Source organism: Eimeria necatrix, genomic scaffold (genome assembly GCF_000499385.1).
Source record: "Eimeria necatrix Houghton genomic scaffold, Enh_scaff184, whole genome shotgun sequence".
NCBI classification, from domain to species: domain Eukaryota; phylum Apicomplexa; class Conoidasida; order Eucoccidiorida; family Eimeriidae; genus Eimeria; species Eimeria necatrix.
The window spans coordinates 44,104-57,264 of record NW_013655067.1 but is presented as its reverse complement, the minus strand read 5'-3'; the positions used below and the strand labels follow the sequence as shown (position 1 = coordinate 57,264).

Sequence of the window (13,161 nt, the reverse complement as noted above, 5' to 3'; positions counted from 1 at the left end):
CAGTCCGAATATTTCCTACAACTTTTTTGTGCTTCAAGAAGAGCAGCAGCAGCAGCAGCAGCAGCAGCAGCATGCCGAATCCGGGTCACGGGGGGCCCCCCAGATGGGGGGCCCCTCAAGACCCTTCACGGGGCCTTGTTAAGCGCCTTGCCTATTTGATCTTTGTTGAAATTTAAATAATTAAATATTTAATTGACAATTAATATTCAAATACGCTCGAAAAACGGCTGTGGCGCTCTTTTTGCTGGAGTTGCTGCTGCAGCAGCTGCTGCTGCTGCTGCAGTATCGGGGCCTCAGCAGCTGCTGCTGCAGTGTACCTACACTTGAGCACCAGCAGCTGCCACACGCGTGCAAGTCCTTTAAATATGGCTTCATCTGTGGCCGGCGCAGCATTTGCTGCTGCCGCAGCAGCAGCAGCAGCAACCGCTGCAGCTGCCCGACCCTCTTCCTCTATGGCAGGAGCAGCAGCAACAGCAGCAAAAGCAGCAGCAGCTGCGGCTGTAGCTGGCCAGCGTGCTGCTGCTGCTCATCCGGGACGGCGTGCTTCCCACCGGTTAGGCCTGTCAGCAGCAAGAGAAGCAGCAGCTGTCCCAGCAGCGACAGGGGCAGCAGCAGCAGCAGCAGCTGCTGCTGCTGCTGCTGCTGCCAACGACGACTATGATCATCCCCGACGAAGTCCATCTCTGGCCATTGCTCTAGCGGGGCTTGCTAGGGCGCAGCGGCAGCAGCAGCAGCCGCAGCAGCAGCTGCAGCTGCGGCAGCAGTCACACGGCCTGCTTGCTGCTGCTGCAGCAAAGGCAGCAGCTGCTGAATGGCGGCTCCAGAAGCAGCAGCAGCAGCAAGCGACGCAGCAGCAGCATCAAGAGCCCGTGTCTATTCCGGGGCCTTTGTTTTGCTGCTTAGGCCTGCACGCTTGCGCTTCTTTCCCTGCCCCAGTGCAGCAGCAGCAGCAGCAGCAGCAGCAGCAGCAGCAGAAGCAGCATCGGTGGCCGAGTGACTCTGCCCTAGAAGGCGTGGCTCAGTCGGTCCTCCGTGTACTGTCAAACAGCGGATCTGGCAGCAGCAGCAGCAGCAGCAGCAGCAGCAGCAGCAGCATGCCAGCAGCAGCAGCAGCAGCAGCAGAGGTTCGCCTTGTTGAAGTGTATAGACAGCTCCCCACAGATCTCCTCAGAGCCCACTTCGCCGGCCAGTGCATGCGGCTGTTGGGGCTGCAGCTAAAGTGCTGCAGCAGCAAACATGCAGCAACAGCACTTGCTGCGCTGCTGCGGCTGCTGCCGCAGCTTCCTGCAGCACCGGCTGCAGCGCAGCAGCAGCAGCTGCTGCTTCGAGACATCAAGCGCTGGCAGCAGCAGTGTAATCTCTTGCAGCAGCAAGAACTGCATCGGCAGGATGTGGAGGCAGTTGCTGCTGCTGCTGCTGACCCTGAGCCCAACTGTGGCCCTGAAGCAGCAGCAGCAGCAGCAGCAGCAGCAGCAGCAGAAGCAACAGCAGTCAGTGCAGCGGGAGTCTCAGAAGAGGCAGCAGCAGCTCATATCTGCCGCAGGTGGCCTATCTTTAGCAGCAAACAAGAGCCCTCAGCAGCTGCAGCATATTTGCTGCTTGCTGCTGCTTTGCTGCGGGCAAAGCAGCTGCTGCGCCGCCGCCGCAGCAGCAGCAGCAGCAGCGGCAGCAGCAGGACAGTAGCTTCCGTTGTTTCCGCGGCAGCAAAAACGGCGGAGTTGGCGGCCCCCCTGTCAGTTGCTGCTGCTGCAGGTGCTGCTGCTGCGGGTGCTGCTGCTGCTGCTGGCGCTGAAGCTGCCTCAAGCGCAGCAGCAGCACCGGAAGCAGCAGCAGCAGCAGCAGCAAAGGCCGCAGCGCTGCAGCTGCTGCAGTCCCCAGACACAGATGAGGCTTTGCTGCTGCACCGCGAGATGTATAAAGGCTCTGACTTGGTGATGCTGCTGCAGGCAGCAGCAGCAGCGCCAATGTGGAGGCCGGAGGTGGGGCTTCCCGCTGCTCCCTTTGCTGCTGCTGCTGCTGCTGCTGCTGCTGCTGCTGCTGCTGCTGCTGCTGCTGCTGCTGCTGCTGCTGCTTGAGCCCATGCTGCCGTTGATACCCTCGCTAGTGATTTTGCTGCTGCTTCTGCCAGGAGCTGCTGCTGCTCTGCTGCTGCTGCTTTTCTCAGTTCCTGCGGAGTCTTCCCAGTCTGCTGCTGCAGCACATCGCATTCCTTTCCCCGCAGCAGCTGCTGCTGCTGCTGCACTTGATGAAGTGCCTGCGGGTTTGCAGGCCTGCTGCCCGCACTGCAGCAGCACCAGCTGCGGCACCAGCAGCTGACTCAGCCACAGCAGCAGAAGGAGAAGCAGCGGCAGAAGCAGCAGCAGCAGCAGCAGCAGCAGCAGCGGAAGAGGTCCATTGGTCTGAGGTTGCTGCAGAAGCTGCCCCCCACCTGCTGCGCCTGCTGCGCGCCGGCCGCTGCAGCAGCAGGGACGCAGCAACAGCGCTGTCCCTATACACCTCGTGCGCTGCTGCTGCTGCTGCTGCTGCTGCTGCTGCTGCTGCTGCTGCGTCTGGCGCACTTCATGCTGCGGCTGCTTCGCCTCCTGCTGCTGTCTTGTCTGTCTTTTGCTTCTGCTTCTGACACTGCCTCTGACCTCCTTGGCCGCTCCCCATATTCTGTTATTTGCTGCTGCTGCTGCTGCTGCTGCTGCTGTTTTGCTGCTGCTGCTGCTTCTCTGCCGATGCTCAGCGAGGAGTGGCGCAGCGCCGAGGTTCCTTCAGCAGCAGTTGTCGCTGCTGTTGCTGCTCACCTGCCTGCGATTCTGCAGCAAAGCAGCAGCAGCAAATGCAGCAAAGGGAATTTGGCCGACACTCTGCTGCTTCTGCAGGTTTTGCTGCAGTGGAGGGCCCCACAGCCAGATGTGTGGGGCCCTCCGTTGCTGCGCAGCATAGCAGCAGCAGCAGCAGCAGCAGCAGCAGCAAGGCCTGCTGCGCTGTCTGTGCAGCAGCTTGCAGCTGCAGCAGGTGCTATGGCTCTGCTGCAGCTGCTGCAGAACCTCTATTGCTGCCAGGTGCTGCTAGATGAGGAGACGCCGGGAGCGTCTGCTGCTGCTGCTGCTGCTGCTGCTGCTGCTGCAGTTCCGCTGCAAAGGCCGCCTTCGGGCGGGTTTGCTGCAGCAGTGGCTGCTGCGCTGCAGCCTTGGCCCTCGTCTGGCAGCAGCACCATCAGCAGTAGCAGCAAAAAGGAGCTGCTGAGTAGTCTTATCTCATGCTGGCAGCAATTAACCAGAGGCTTTACTGCAACAGCAGCAGCAGCAACAACCCAGCAGCAGCAGCAGCAGCTCTTGTCTGCAGCGATGCTATGCTGCGCGGCCTGCGGTGTTTTGCTTCCTCATTCTGCAGCCGAGCATCTTGTGAGACTGCTGTTGCTGCTGTTGCTGCTGCCCTTATTGCTGCAGCTGCTGCTGCAAGCGCTATGCAGACGTGCCCGTTAGCTGCTGCTGCTGCTGCGGGTGTGTTTGCTGCAGCAGGGTCTGCTGCAGCAACACACATCTGGAAGCAGGCCTTCAAGTGTGTCAACAGCACTGCTGCTGCAGCTGCTGCGCAGCGCGTTGCTGCATCAGGAGTACAGTGAAGCCTTGTCAGAGCAGCAGCAGCAACAGAGGCAGGGAGAGACTACTGACGCAGCAGCAACAGCAGCAGCAGCAGCAGCAGCAGCAGCAGCAGAGCTGCAAAGGAGGCGACTGAACCTGCAACAGAGGGCTGAAGCTGCAGCTCTCCTATGGCGTCTCTCCCGTTCAGATTCTATCGGCAGGTAAGCAGCAGCAGCAGTAGCAGCTGAAGCAGCAGCAGCAGTAGCAGCAGCAGCAGCAGCAGCTTTAGGACACGGCCATTTGTGTGGCTGAAGCTGCTGCTGCTGTACTTGCCTTTGCGGGCTGTTAACTGGCCGCACCTCATGAGCTGCTGCTGCTGCCATTGCTGCTGCTTCTCTCGCTTGTTGCGCTGCTGCTGCTGCTGCTGCTGCTGATCTTCATCTCGCATGTTCTACATCTGCGGCCGCCGCTGCTGCTGCAGCAGCAGCAGCTGCTGCTGCTGCTGCAACTGATAGCTTTTCCTTCTGCTTTTTAACTGCAGGGCTGTTTTAATGGGGTCACACCTGGCGGATGGAATCTCTTCTGCTGCAGCTGCTGCTGCTGTTCCCACAGCCTTTAAAAGATATGCTCCTGCAGCTCGTGCAGCTTCTGCTGCTGCTTCTGGTGCAGCAGCGATGCAAGGGACTTGGGAGCTTCCCACTGCAGCAGCAGCAGCAGCAGCGAGAGAGCGGCATCACACGAAGTCTTCTAAGCTGCTGCTGCAGTCCGTACCTTCGGCCGACAGCAGCATTGTGAGGCAGGCGTTTTGCATTTTTGCTGCTGCTGCTGCTGCTGCTGCTGCCAGTGCTGCTGCGCTGCTACTACTGCCGCAGCTGTTGTGGCTGCTGCCAGTGCTGCTGCAGTGCTGCTGCTGCCGCTGCTGCTGCAGCTCCCACGATGTTTGCTCCTTCTTGCTTACGCAGGACTCGCTGGAGGATTTGCTGCCTTCACGAGGCAGCAGCAGCAGCAGCAGCAGCAGGGCACAGCAGCAGGGAAGGGGGCAGCCGCAGGAGCGGCAGGACAGCAGGCGTCAGCAGCAGCCAGCAGCAACAGCAGCAGCAGCAGCAGCTTGTGTGCCTATGCCGGCTCCCTGTTTTGCTGCCTCATCTCACCAAGCGCAGCAGCAGGAGTTCCTGCCAAGTGCTGCTGCTGCTGTTGCAGCAGCAGCAGAGCAAGCTTCACGCTGTGCTGTTACACCGGAAGCTTTGCTGCTCCTGCTGCTGCCGCCCCCAGCAGCAACAGCTGCTGCAGCAGCGCCCGCAGGAGAAGAGCCATGCTCTCCAAACAGCAGTGGCAGTTTGAAAAGCTGCACGGAAGCGGGCGTCAGCAGCAGCAGCAGCAGCAGCAGCAGCAGCGGCAGCAGCAGCAGCAGTAGCTGCGCATGCGTGCGGACCCTTTGCTGGCATGAGGGCCGGTGGTCTGAAGAGGAGAGAAAAGTGGACATCTCCAAATGGGCAGAAGCTCTGCAGTCCGTCTGGACTTCTGCTGCTGCTGCTGCTGCTGCTGCTGCTGCTGCTGTCTCATCCCTTTCTTTTGTAGCTGCTGCAATTTCTGCTGCTGCTACTCTTGTTTATGCTGTGACCGCTGCAGCTCCTGCTGCTGCTGTCGCTCTTGAAGCTGCCGCTGCTGCGCATCTTGCTGCTGCAGCAGCTGCTGTGTGTGAAACGTTCGTGGATCACCTCGTACAGTTTGTGCTGCTGTTCCGGCATCTGCTGCTGCTGCTGCTGCTGCTGCTGCGCAGCTTCATGCTTTCTTTTCTTTTTGCGGCGATTTGCAGGGAGCGACACGCGCTGCTGCAGCAATTGCTCCTGTGGCTGCAGCAGCAGCAGCAGAAGCAGCAGCAGCACTGCCCTTCACCGCGTCGACCAGGTATGCTCGCAGCAGCTGCAGCAGCACGATGCACAGCAACAGCGGTGCTGACAACGGCAGCAGCAGCAAAAGCAGCAGCAGCAGCTTCTGCTGCTGCTGCAGCAGCAGCAGTAGCAGCAGAAGCTGCTGCTGCTCAGCTTTTTATATTTGCCTTTTTCTTTAGATTTGGTTTTTGCTGCTTTGTTTAAATGAGCAGCTTTTCCAGTTTTGTGCGGCGCTGCATCTCCGCCTCTTTCTATTTTGCTGCTGATTTGCCATTTCTTTTATCTCTCGATTATTTTATTCTTTTTTATTTTGTTTTCTTTTTATTTTATTTCTTTGTTTTTTTTTCGTTTTCTTTCTTTCTCAGCTCAACTTCTGTCTCTCTTCAGGAGCATTGCTGAAGCCATTGCTGCTGCAGGTCAGACTTCCGCGGCAGCAGCAGCAGCAGCAGCAGCAGCGACAACGGTTGCTGCAGCAGCCTGTGCGCCTGCTGCTGCAGCTGAAAACTAAACAGGCAGACGCAGCAGCTACTGCCACAGAAGCAGCTGCAGCAATGTGGCTTCAGTTGTGTTCAGTTTGCTGCAGGTTTTGCAGTGGGGGCCAAGCTGCTGGACGGGTTCCCTAACCGCTGCGAAGAGCAGCAGCAGCAGCAGCAGCAGCAGCAGCAGCAGCGCCAGCCGTTGGAGGAGCAGCAGCGGCAGCAAGTGCAGCAGCTGCAGCGCCTGCTGCTTGAACACAGCCCCTGGCAGCAAGAGGCTGCTGCCCCAGCAGCAGCAAACCATGTGCTGCGGCGAGTCGTTGCTGCTGCTGACATCTGCTGCTTACAGCATGGGGTGCGGATTGACGTTGCGCTGCACCTGCTGCCGACTACACAGCCCGGGAGCAGCAGCAGCAGCAGCAGCAGCAGCACAAGCCGCAGCAGCAGCAGCGGCAGAAGCACAGGCGGCGGGCCAACAGCAGCAGCGCCATCAGAAAAGCGCGTTGCGCTTTTTTTGGACAGAGGGAGCAGCAGCAGCAGCAGCAGCGCTGCTGCTGCTGTTGCAGCGCTGGAAACTTTGCTGCTGTCAATGAAGGGCTGGGAGGTATACGAGCTTCAACTGGCGCCTGCTGCAGCAGCGGCTGCACCAGCTGCTGCAGCAGTATGCAGCAGCAGCAGCATGAGCCGCAGCAGCGCAACTAGCAGCAGCATGAGCCGCAGCAGCACGGCTAGCAGCAGCATGAGCCGCAGCAGCACAACTGGCAGCAGCAGCATCACAGGCTTCCCTGCGGAGGCGGCTGCCTCGCTGCTGCCTTTGCTGCTGCGGCCTTTTAAGTAGCAGCAACTGCTCCAAACTGCCTGCAGCGTTTAGAGGCCCACGGGGCCCCTTTTAACTTCTTAAATGTCCAAATTGCATTCTCCTGAGGGGCCCTTCAGGGGCCCCTCAGGGGCCCTTCAGGGGCCCCCCAGGGGCCCCTCAGGGGCCCCCCAGGGGCCCCTCAGGGGCCCCCCAGGGGCCCCTCAGGGGCCCCTCAGAGGCCCAGGGGACCCCAGACATCTTAGTGGCCCGTGTGCCCCCCCGTCGGGCCTTTGAGGGCCCTACGGGGGCCCTTGGGGGCCCTTAGGGGCCCCTGGGAGCCCCTAGGGGCCCTTGTGGGCCCCACAAAGGCCCTTGTGGGCCCCTGGGGGCCCTTGGGGGCCCCATGCGGGCTCTGGGGGGCCCCACGGGGGCCCCTAGGGGCCCCTGGGGGCCCTTAGAGGCCCCAAGGGGGCCCTTCGGGGTCCCGTGGGGGCCCCTGGAAGCCCTACGGGGGCCCTTGGGGGCCCCACAGGGGCCCCCAAATGGCGCTGCTTGCTGTTGAGGGACAAAGAGGGTCCGTGGGCTGGCTGAGTGTCTAGTGTTGAAGACTTTTGCTGCAGCAGCAGCAAATCTGTGCTGCTGCTTTTATTTAAAATGTAAAATGCTGCTGCTTTTATTTGAAATGTAGAAAGCTGCTGCTTTGTTTAAAATGCAGAGAAATGATTAATTAGAGACGAGTGAAGCAGCTAAAGCAAAAGGGGCTCAGAGGCGTTTCTTAGTTTAGGGCCTTCTGCAGCGCAGCAGGGCCTCGCAGCTGCTGCTGCTGCTGCTGCTGCTGCTTCTGTGGACCATTCAGGGGAAGTCCACTTGGCCCATTAGGGGCAAGTAAACCCTTTAAAAGGGTTTTCTAGTGCCTCTCAGCTGAGGGGCCCCTTCCTAGGGGCCCCCTTGGGCCTCTGGGACCGACACCCTTTTCTTGGGGGCCCCTGGGGCCCCCTTGGACCCTAAAGGCTCCAGGGGGCCCCCTATGGGCCTGAAGGCCCGCAGGGGTCCCCCATGGGGCCCACAGGGAGCCCCCAGGGGGCCCCCAGGGGGCCCCCAGGGGGCCCCCAGGGGGCCCCCAGGGGCCCCTAGTTTTCTTTTTAGTTTTGGGTAATGGGGCGGACTTGTTCTGTATGCCAGGTGAGGAAGACCTGCTGCTTTTTGACGGGGGGAGGCGGCGGGCCTTCTTCTCCCTCGGCTGCTGCTGCTGCTGCTGCTGCTGCTGCTGCTGCTGCTGCGGGTTCCACAGGCACCACGCGCTGCACGTAAACCCCTGTGACCTCAGTGCCCGCAGGGAAGCTCCAGCTGCCTTCCCCTTGGGGTTTGCTGCAGCAAAAAGTGCCTTTGTACTTCGTGCCATCTTGCCAGATCCACTCCCCCTCCACCATGTGGCCCTCCACCCACTCGCCCTTCAGCTGCAGCAGCAGCAGCAGCAGCAGCAGCAGCAGCAGCAGCAGCAGCAGCAGCAGCAGCAGCAGCAGCGGCAGCAAATGACGCGTGAACGAGCTGCTGCGGCGCGCACTAGCGGTTAAAAGCAGCGGTAGCAGGTGCAGCAGCAGCAGACGCAGCAGCGCCACCGCAATTGCGCTAGCAGCAGCAACAGCAGCAACAGCAGCAAAAGCAGCAGGATCGTCATCTATAGCAGCTGCAGCAGGCGCAGCAACAGCGGCGGCAGCAGCAGCAGCACCACGGGCAATCCCCTCTACTGCCCTGGCCATCAACAGTCGCAGCAGTGGGTCCAGCAGCGTGACCAGCAGCAGCAGCAGGCAACAGCAGCAGCAGCAGGCAACAGCAGCAGCAGCAGGCAACAGCAGCAGCAGCAGGCAACAGCAGCAGCAGCAGCAGGCAACAGCAGCAGTGCAAGCAGCAGCAACGGCAGCAGCAGCAGTAAATGCAGCAGCAGCAGCAGCGGCAGTGCAAACAGCAGCAGCAGCAGCAGCAGCAGCAGCAGCAGCAGCACGATGCTTCGCATGTGATTGTGTACTTTCTGTTTAGTTTGGCTAAATGTATAAGTGCCTCTGCCATGGTAAAGACCATTTTTGAATTTCCCAAAATAAAAATCTCCATTTGCAAATCGCCGAGTGCCCTCGCCTTCCCTTAGGCCGCACACGAAGTCGCCTGGAAGCAGCAGCAGCAGCAGCAGCAGCAGCAGCAGCAGCACCAGCAGCAGCAGCAGCAGAAGCAGCAGCAGCGCCAGAGTGGGGAAAATCGGCTAAGATGCAGCAGAGCAGCAAATATGCAGATGGAGAAGACAGAGGCGACGCAAAGAGCCCAATAGGAGGGAAAGCTCAGCTGCTCTAGCAGCAATAGCTGCAGCAGCAGCAGTTGCTGCTGCTGCTGCTGCTGCTGCTCGCAGCTCGTGCCGCATATAGTTCCCTCATGGCAGCTTTCTCAGTGTGGAGGCAGCAGCCCCTCTCGCAGCGGCAGAAGCGGCAGCAACAGCAGCAGCAGCAGCCACGGCAGAAGCAGCAGCAGCGGTACCCACAGCAGCAACAGCACCAGCAACCGCAACAGCAGCAGCAGCAGCCACGGCAGAAGCAGCAGCAGCGGGTTACCCACAGCAGCAACAGCACCAGCAGCCGCAGCACCAGCAGCACCAACAACACAGGAGCAACACCGACAGCCCAGCAGCAGCAGCACCAACAGCACAACAGCAGCAGCACCAACAGCACAACAGCAGCAGCACCAGCAGCACAACAGCAGCAGCACCAACAGCACAACAGCAGCAGCACCAACAGCACAACAGCAGCAGCACCAACAGCACAACAGCAGCAGCACCAACACCCAGGAGCAGCCCCAGCAATACAGCAGCAGCAGCAGCAGCAGCAGCAGCAGCACGGCAGCAGCAGCTGCAGCAGCAGCAGCAGCACAGCAGCAGCAGCTGCAGCAGCAGCAGCAGCAGCTGCTGCTGCAGCAGCAGCTGCAGCAGCAGCAGCAGCAGCAGGAGGCTGCGGGCGTACCGTGGAAAAAGCCTCCGTTTTGGAAAGTGATTTTTCCCCTTCCGTGTTTTTTGCCGTCTTTGAAAAAGCCCTCGTACTTGTCGCCGCTGGGGTGTACGTACACCCCAAAGCCCTCGCGGCGACCCCACAGAAAAGCCCCTTCATAAGAAGCTCCGTCCGCATACACCGCACGGCCGTGGCCGCAGAAAGTGTGGGGCGCAGCAACAGAACTTCCGTCTGCTGCTGCTGCTTCCAGCAGAGAGCCACCTGCAGTCTTGACGCTTCTTGCTGCTCTTTGCGGCTCTTGGCCCGCTCAGTCAAAGTGTCTAAGATGAAAAAAAGAGCAGCAACAGCAGCAGCAGCAGCAGCAGCAGCAGCAGCAGCTGTTGCGTCCCGTAAGCTCCTTTTGTGTCTTGCTGCCCTGCCTGCTGGTCCTCAACTGCCCCTCTCTCTTCCTGCTGCGCTGCTGCTGCTGCTGCTGCTGCTGCTGCTGCGCTGCTGCCTCTCCCCAGATCCGCAGCTCTTTGCGTCTGCCTTTTGATATACTTTTCTCTCTTCAGCAGCAAATACCTTTTCCTCTTTTGCTGCAGTCCTGCTGCTACCCTTTTTGCTGCTGCTGGGCTTTTGTGTGTCTGCGGGTTTTCCCCCTGCAGGCATTTACCCACAAGTGTCTTCCGCATTTTTATTTGCATGCAACTGCAGCAAAATGTGTTTTGTTTTAATTCTATTTTATTTAATTATGGCATTTTATTAACTCCTAGCTTTTTTAATTGTTTTGTGTTTAATCGTGGCGTTTTATTAATTCCTCATTGTACATATTCATCTCTCTGCTGCTGCTGCTGCTGCTGCTGCTGCTGTTGCTGCTGCTGCTGCTGCTGCTGCTGCTGCTGCAGTGTATCTGCGCCTGCGCGGCGGCCGCCTTCTCCTGCGTAGATTTGCGCCATTTTGCTGCAATTCTTTCCCAAATATATTTACATTTATATTCTTTTATAAGTACAAATATATTTGCATTTATATTTCTTCACAAATATAAATATATTTGTTTTATTTGCAGCAATTTGCACCCAACGGCGCACTTAGGTCGAACTTCTTTTGCTTTTTATATTTCCATTTCTGCTGCGCCTCAAAAGTGGCTCCGCGGGCGCAAGCTGCTGCGCTGCGGTCACTTCCTAGCCTAGGGTTTAGGGTTTAGGGTTTAGGGTTTAGGGTTTCGCGGGGGCTTCCTGCTGCTCCTAAAGGCGAAACATCTACTCATTAAGGTCAAAAGTCTAAAGCAAGTGCCATTTACTAGTTAGGACTTGTGCCAGGGGGCCCCGCCGCAGCCGACTGGCTGTCTGGCGGCGGCTTGCTGCTGCTGCTGCTGCTGCTGCTGCTGCTGCTGCAGCGACTAGATGACCAGCCTTCTCCCCAGCAAATGATCAGCGCGGAAAGAACTAGTTTAAGAGGTTTGGAAGTGGCGAAAAAGCAGCAGTTGCTGCCACTGCAGCAGCAGCAGCAGCAGCTGCTGCTGCTGCTGCTGCTGCTGGCATTGCCAGTGCTGCGCATGCGCGGTGTCGTCGCCTAGAGCTGTCTGTACAGCAGCAGCAGCAGCAGCAGATCCATCTGCTGCAGCAAAAGACTATTTTGCCAATAATTTCATGAAAAATAAGAAATACAAATAAGGATATACTAGGGACCTTTAGGGAACACAGCTGGAGTCGCAGCAGCAGCTCGCGCTGCTGCTGCTGCTGCTGTTGCAACTTTGCGCAGGGGCCCCAGCGCTGCCCCAGTATTCTTAGGCAAAGCTTGCTGCTGCCTTACTGCAGCAACGAAGTAGGCAGCAACAGCAGCAGCAGACACAGAAGAAGCTCCATACTGCGTAAGGGGGCTTTGAGGGGGCGAGGCACAGCCAGCGGGAACAGCAGCAGCAGCAGCAGTAGCGCGAAGAGCAGCAGCAGCAGCAGCATAAGCAGCAGCAGCAGCAGAGCAGTGGAGTGCGGCTCTTCCGGAGTTGTCTTCCGACGAGGCAGCAGCAGCAGCAGCTGCAGCTGCTGCTGAGCTTTAGGCCCCCTAATGGGTACACATGCGAGAGGCAGCAGGAGCAGCAGGAGCTCAAGCACGCGCAGCAACAAGAACCGCCGCAGCAGCAGCAGCAGCAGCAGGAACTGCAGCAGCAGCAGGAACTGCAGCAGCAGCAGGAACTGCAGCGGCAGCAGAGGCGGTAACGGCAACTGCAACACTGTCAGCCGCAGCAGCGGGAACAAGCAAAAGGCTATATTAAACAGACACAACAGCAGCAACAGAAGCAGCAGAAGCAGCAGCAGCAACAACAGCAGCAGCAGCAGCAACAACAGCAGCACGGAAACGCAAGACTGCACGGCGGATGCTGCCGTCAGGGCTGCTGCAGTCGAAGGTGCTGGTGCAGCAGCTGCAGCAGCAGAGCCTGCTGCAGCAGTACAGCCAGATGCAGCAGCAGAACTTGCTGCAACAGTAGAGCCAGCTGCTGCAGCAGGGCCAGATGCTGCAGCAGCAGAGCCAGTTGCTGCAGCAGGGCCGGATGCTGCAGCAGCAGAGCCAGTTGCTGCAGCAGGGCCAGATGCTGCAGCAGCAGAGCCAGCTGCAGCAGCACGGCAAGACGCTGCAGCAGAGCCAGCTGCAGCAGCAGAGCCTGATGCAGCAGCAATAGAGCCAACTGCAGCAGCAGAGCCTGATGCTGCAGCAGCAGAGTCTGCTGCTGCCGCGGGGCCTGATGCTGCAGTAGCAGGGCCTGATGCTGCAGCAGCAGCACGCGATGGAGCAGCAGATCCTGCTGCAGGTGCTGCTGCAGCAGCAGAACCTGCTGCAGCTTCAACTGCAGCATCAGAACCCACTGCAGCATCAACTGCAGCAGCAGAGCCTGCTGCAGCGTCAGCCGCAGCAACAGAGCCTGCTGCAGCACCAACTGCAGCAGCAGAACCTGCTGCAGCACCAACTGCGGCAGCAGAACCTGCTGCAGCAGAACTGTCTAAACCAGCTGAGCCTCCAGCAGCAGCAACTGCTGCTGCAGCGGATCAATCAGCAGCAGCAAAAGCAGCAGCAGCAGATGATGCTGCAGATTCTGTCGAGACAGAAATGAACGTGGCAGATGAGGCCGATGCAGCAGCAGCAGCAGCAGCAGCAGTGCCTGCAGCAGCAACAACGGCAGCAAGTGCAGCTCCGTCTTCAGCAGCAAAAGTGTCAAAGGTTGAGCCTTGTGAGCAGCAGCAGGATGCAGCACCTCGATCCAAATCAGCAGCAGCAGCAGCAGCAGCAGCAGACGCTTCAACGAATAGCAGTATGTGTGGCGATAGCTGCAGCAGGGAGTCTTCAGCAGCAGCAGCAGCAGCAGCAGCAGCAGCAGCAACGCCCACAGCTGCTGCACTGAGCGCTGCAGCAGACACTGACGCACAAAATGGAGCCCCCAGCAGCTCTGTTCTTTCCTTT

At 59.1% G+C, this 13,161-nt stretch overlaps 2 protein-coding genes across 2 annotated transcripts in view; both read left to right on the top strand.

Annotated features, from left to right (window-relative positions):
• Positions 1-365: 365 nt before the first annotated feature.
• Positions 366-6,778, top strand: ENH_00023670 (hypothetical protein, conserved; the record flags this gene model as incomplete). Its single annotated transcript, XM_013584614.1, has 9 exons — positions 366-1,979; positions 2,165-2,499; positions 2,729-3,392; positions 3,507-3,793; positions 4,114-4,363; positions 4,535-5,079; positions 5,389-5,480; positions 5,830-5,880; positions 6,048-6,778. The coding sequence occupies 9 exons, from the start codon at positions 366-368 to the stop codon at positions 6,776-6,778; spliced, it is 4,569 nt and encodes a 1,522-aa protein (XP_013440068.1).
• Positions 6,779-11,772: 4,994 nt separating this feature from the next.
• ENH_00023660 (aspartate carbamoyltransferase, putative) overlaps positions 11,773-13,161 on the top strand; it is a gene marked incomplete at both ends in the record, with an annotated part of 10,172 nt that continues 8,783 nt past the window's right edge. Inside the window, one exon of the mRNA XM_013584613.1 lies at positions 11,773-13,161. This exon is cut by the window's right edge and continues 314 nt beyond it. Coding sequence (XP_013440067.1) covers positions 11,773-13,161 — 1,389 coding nt within the window.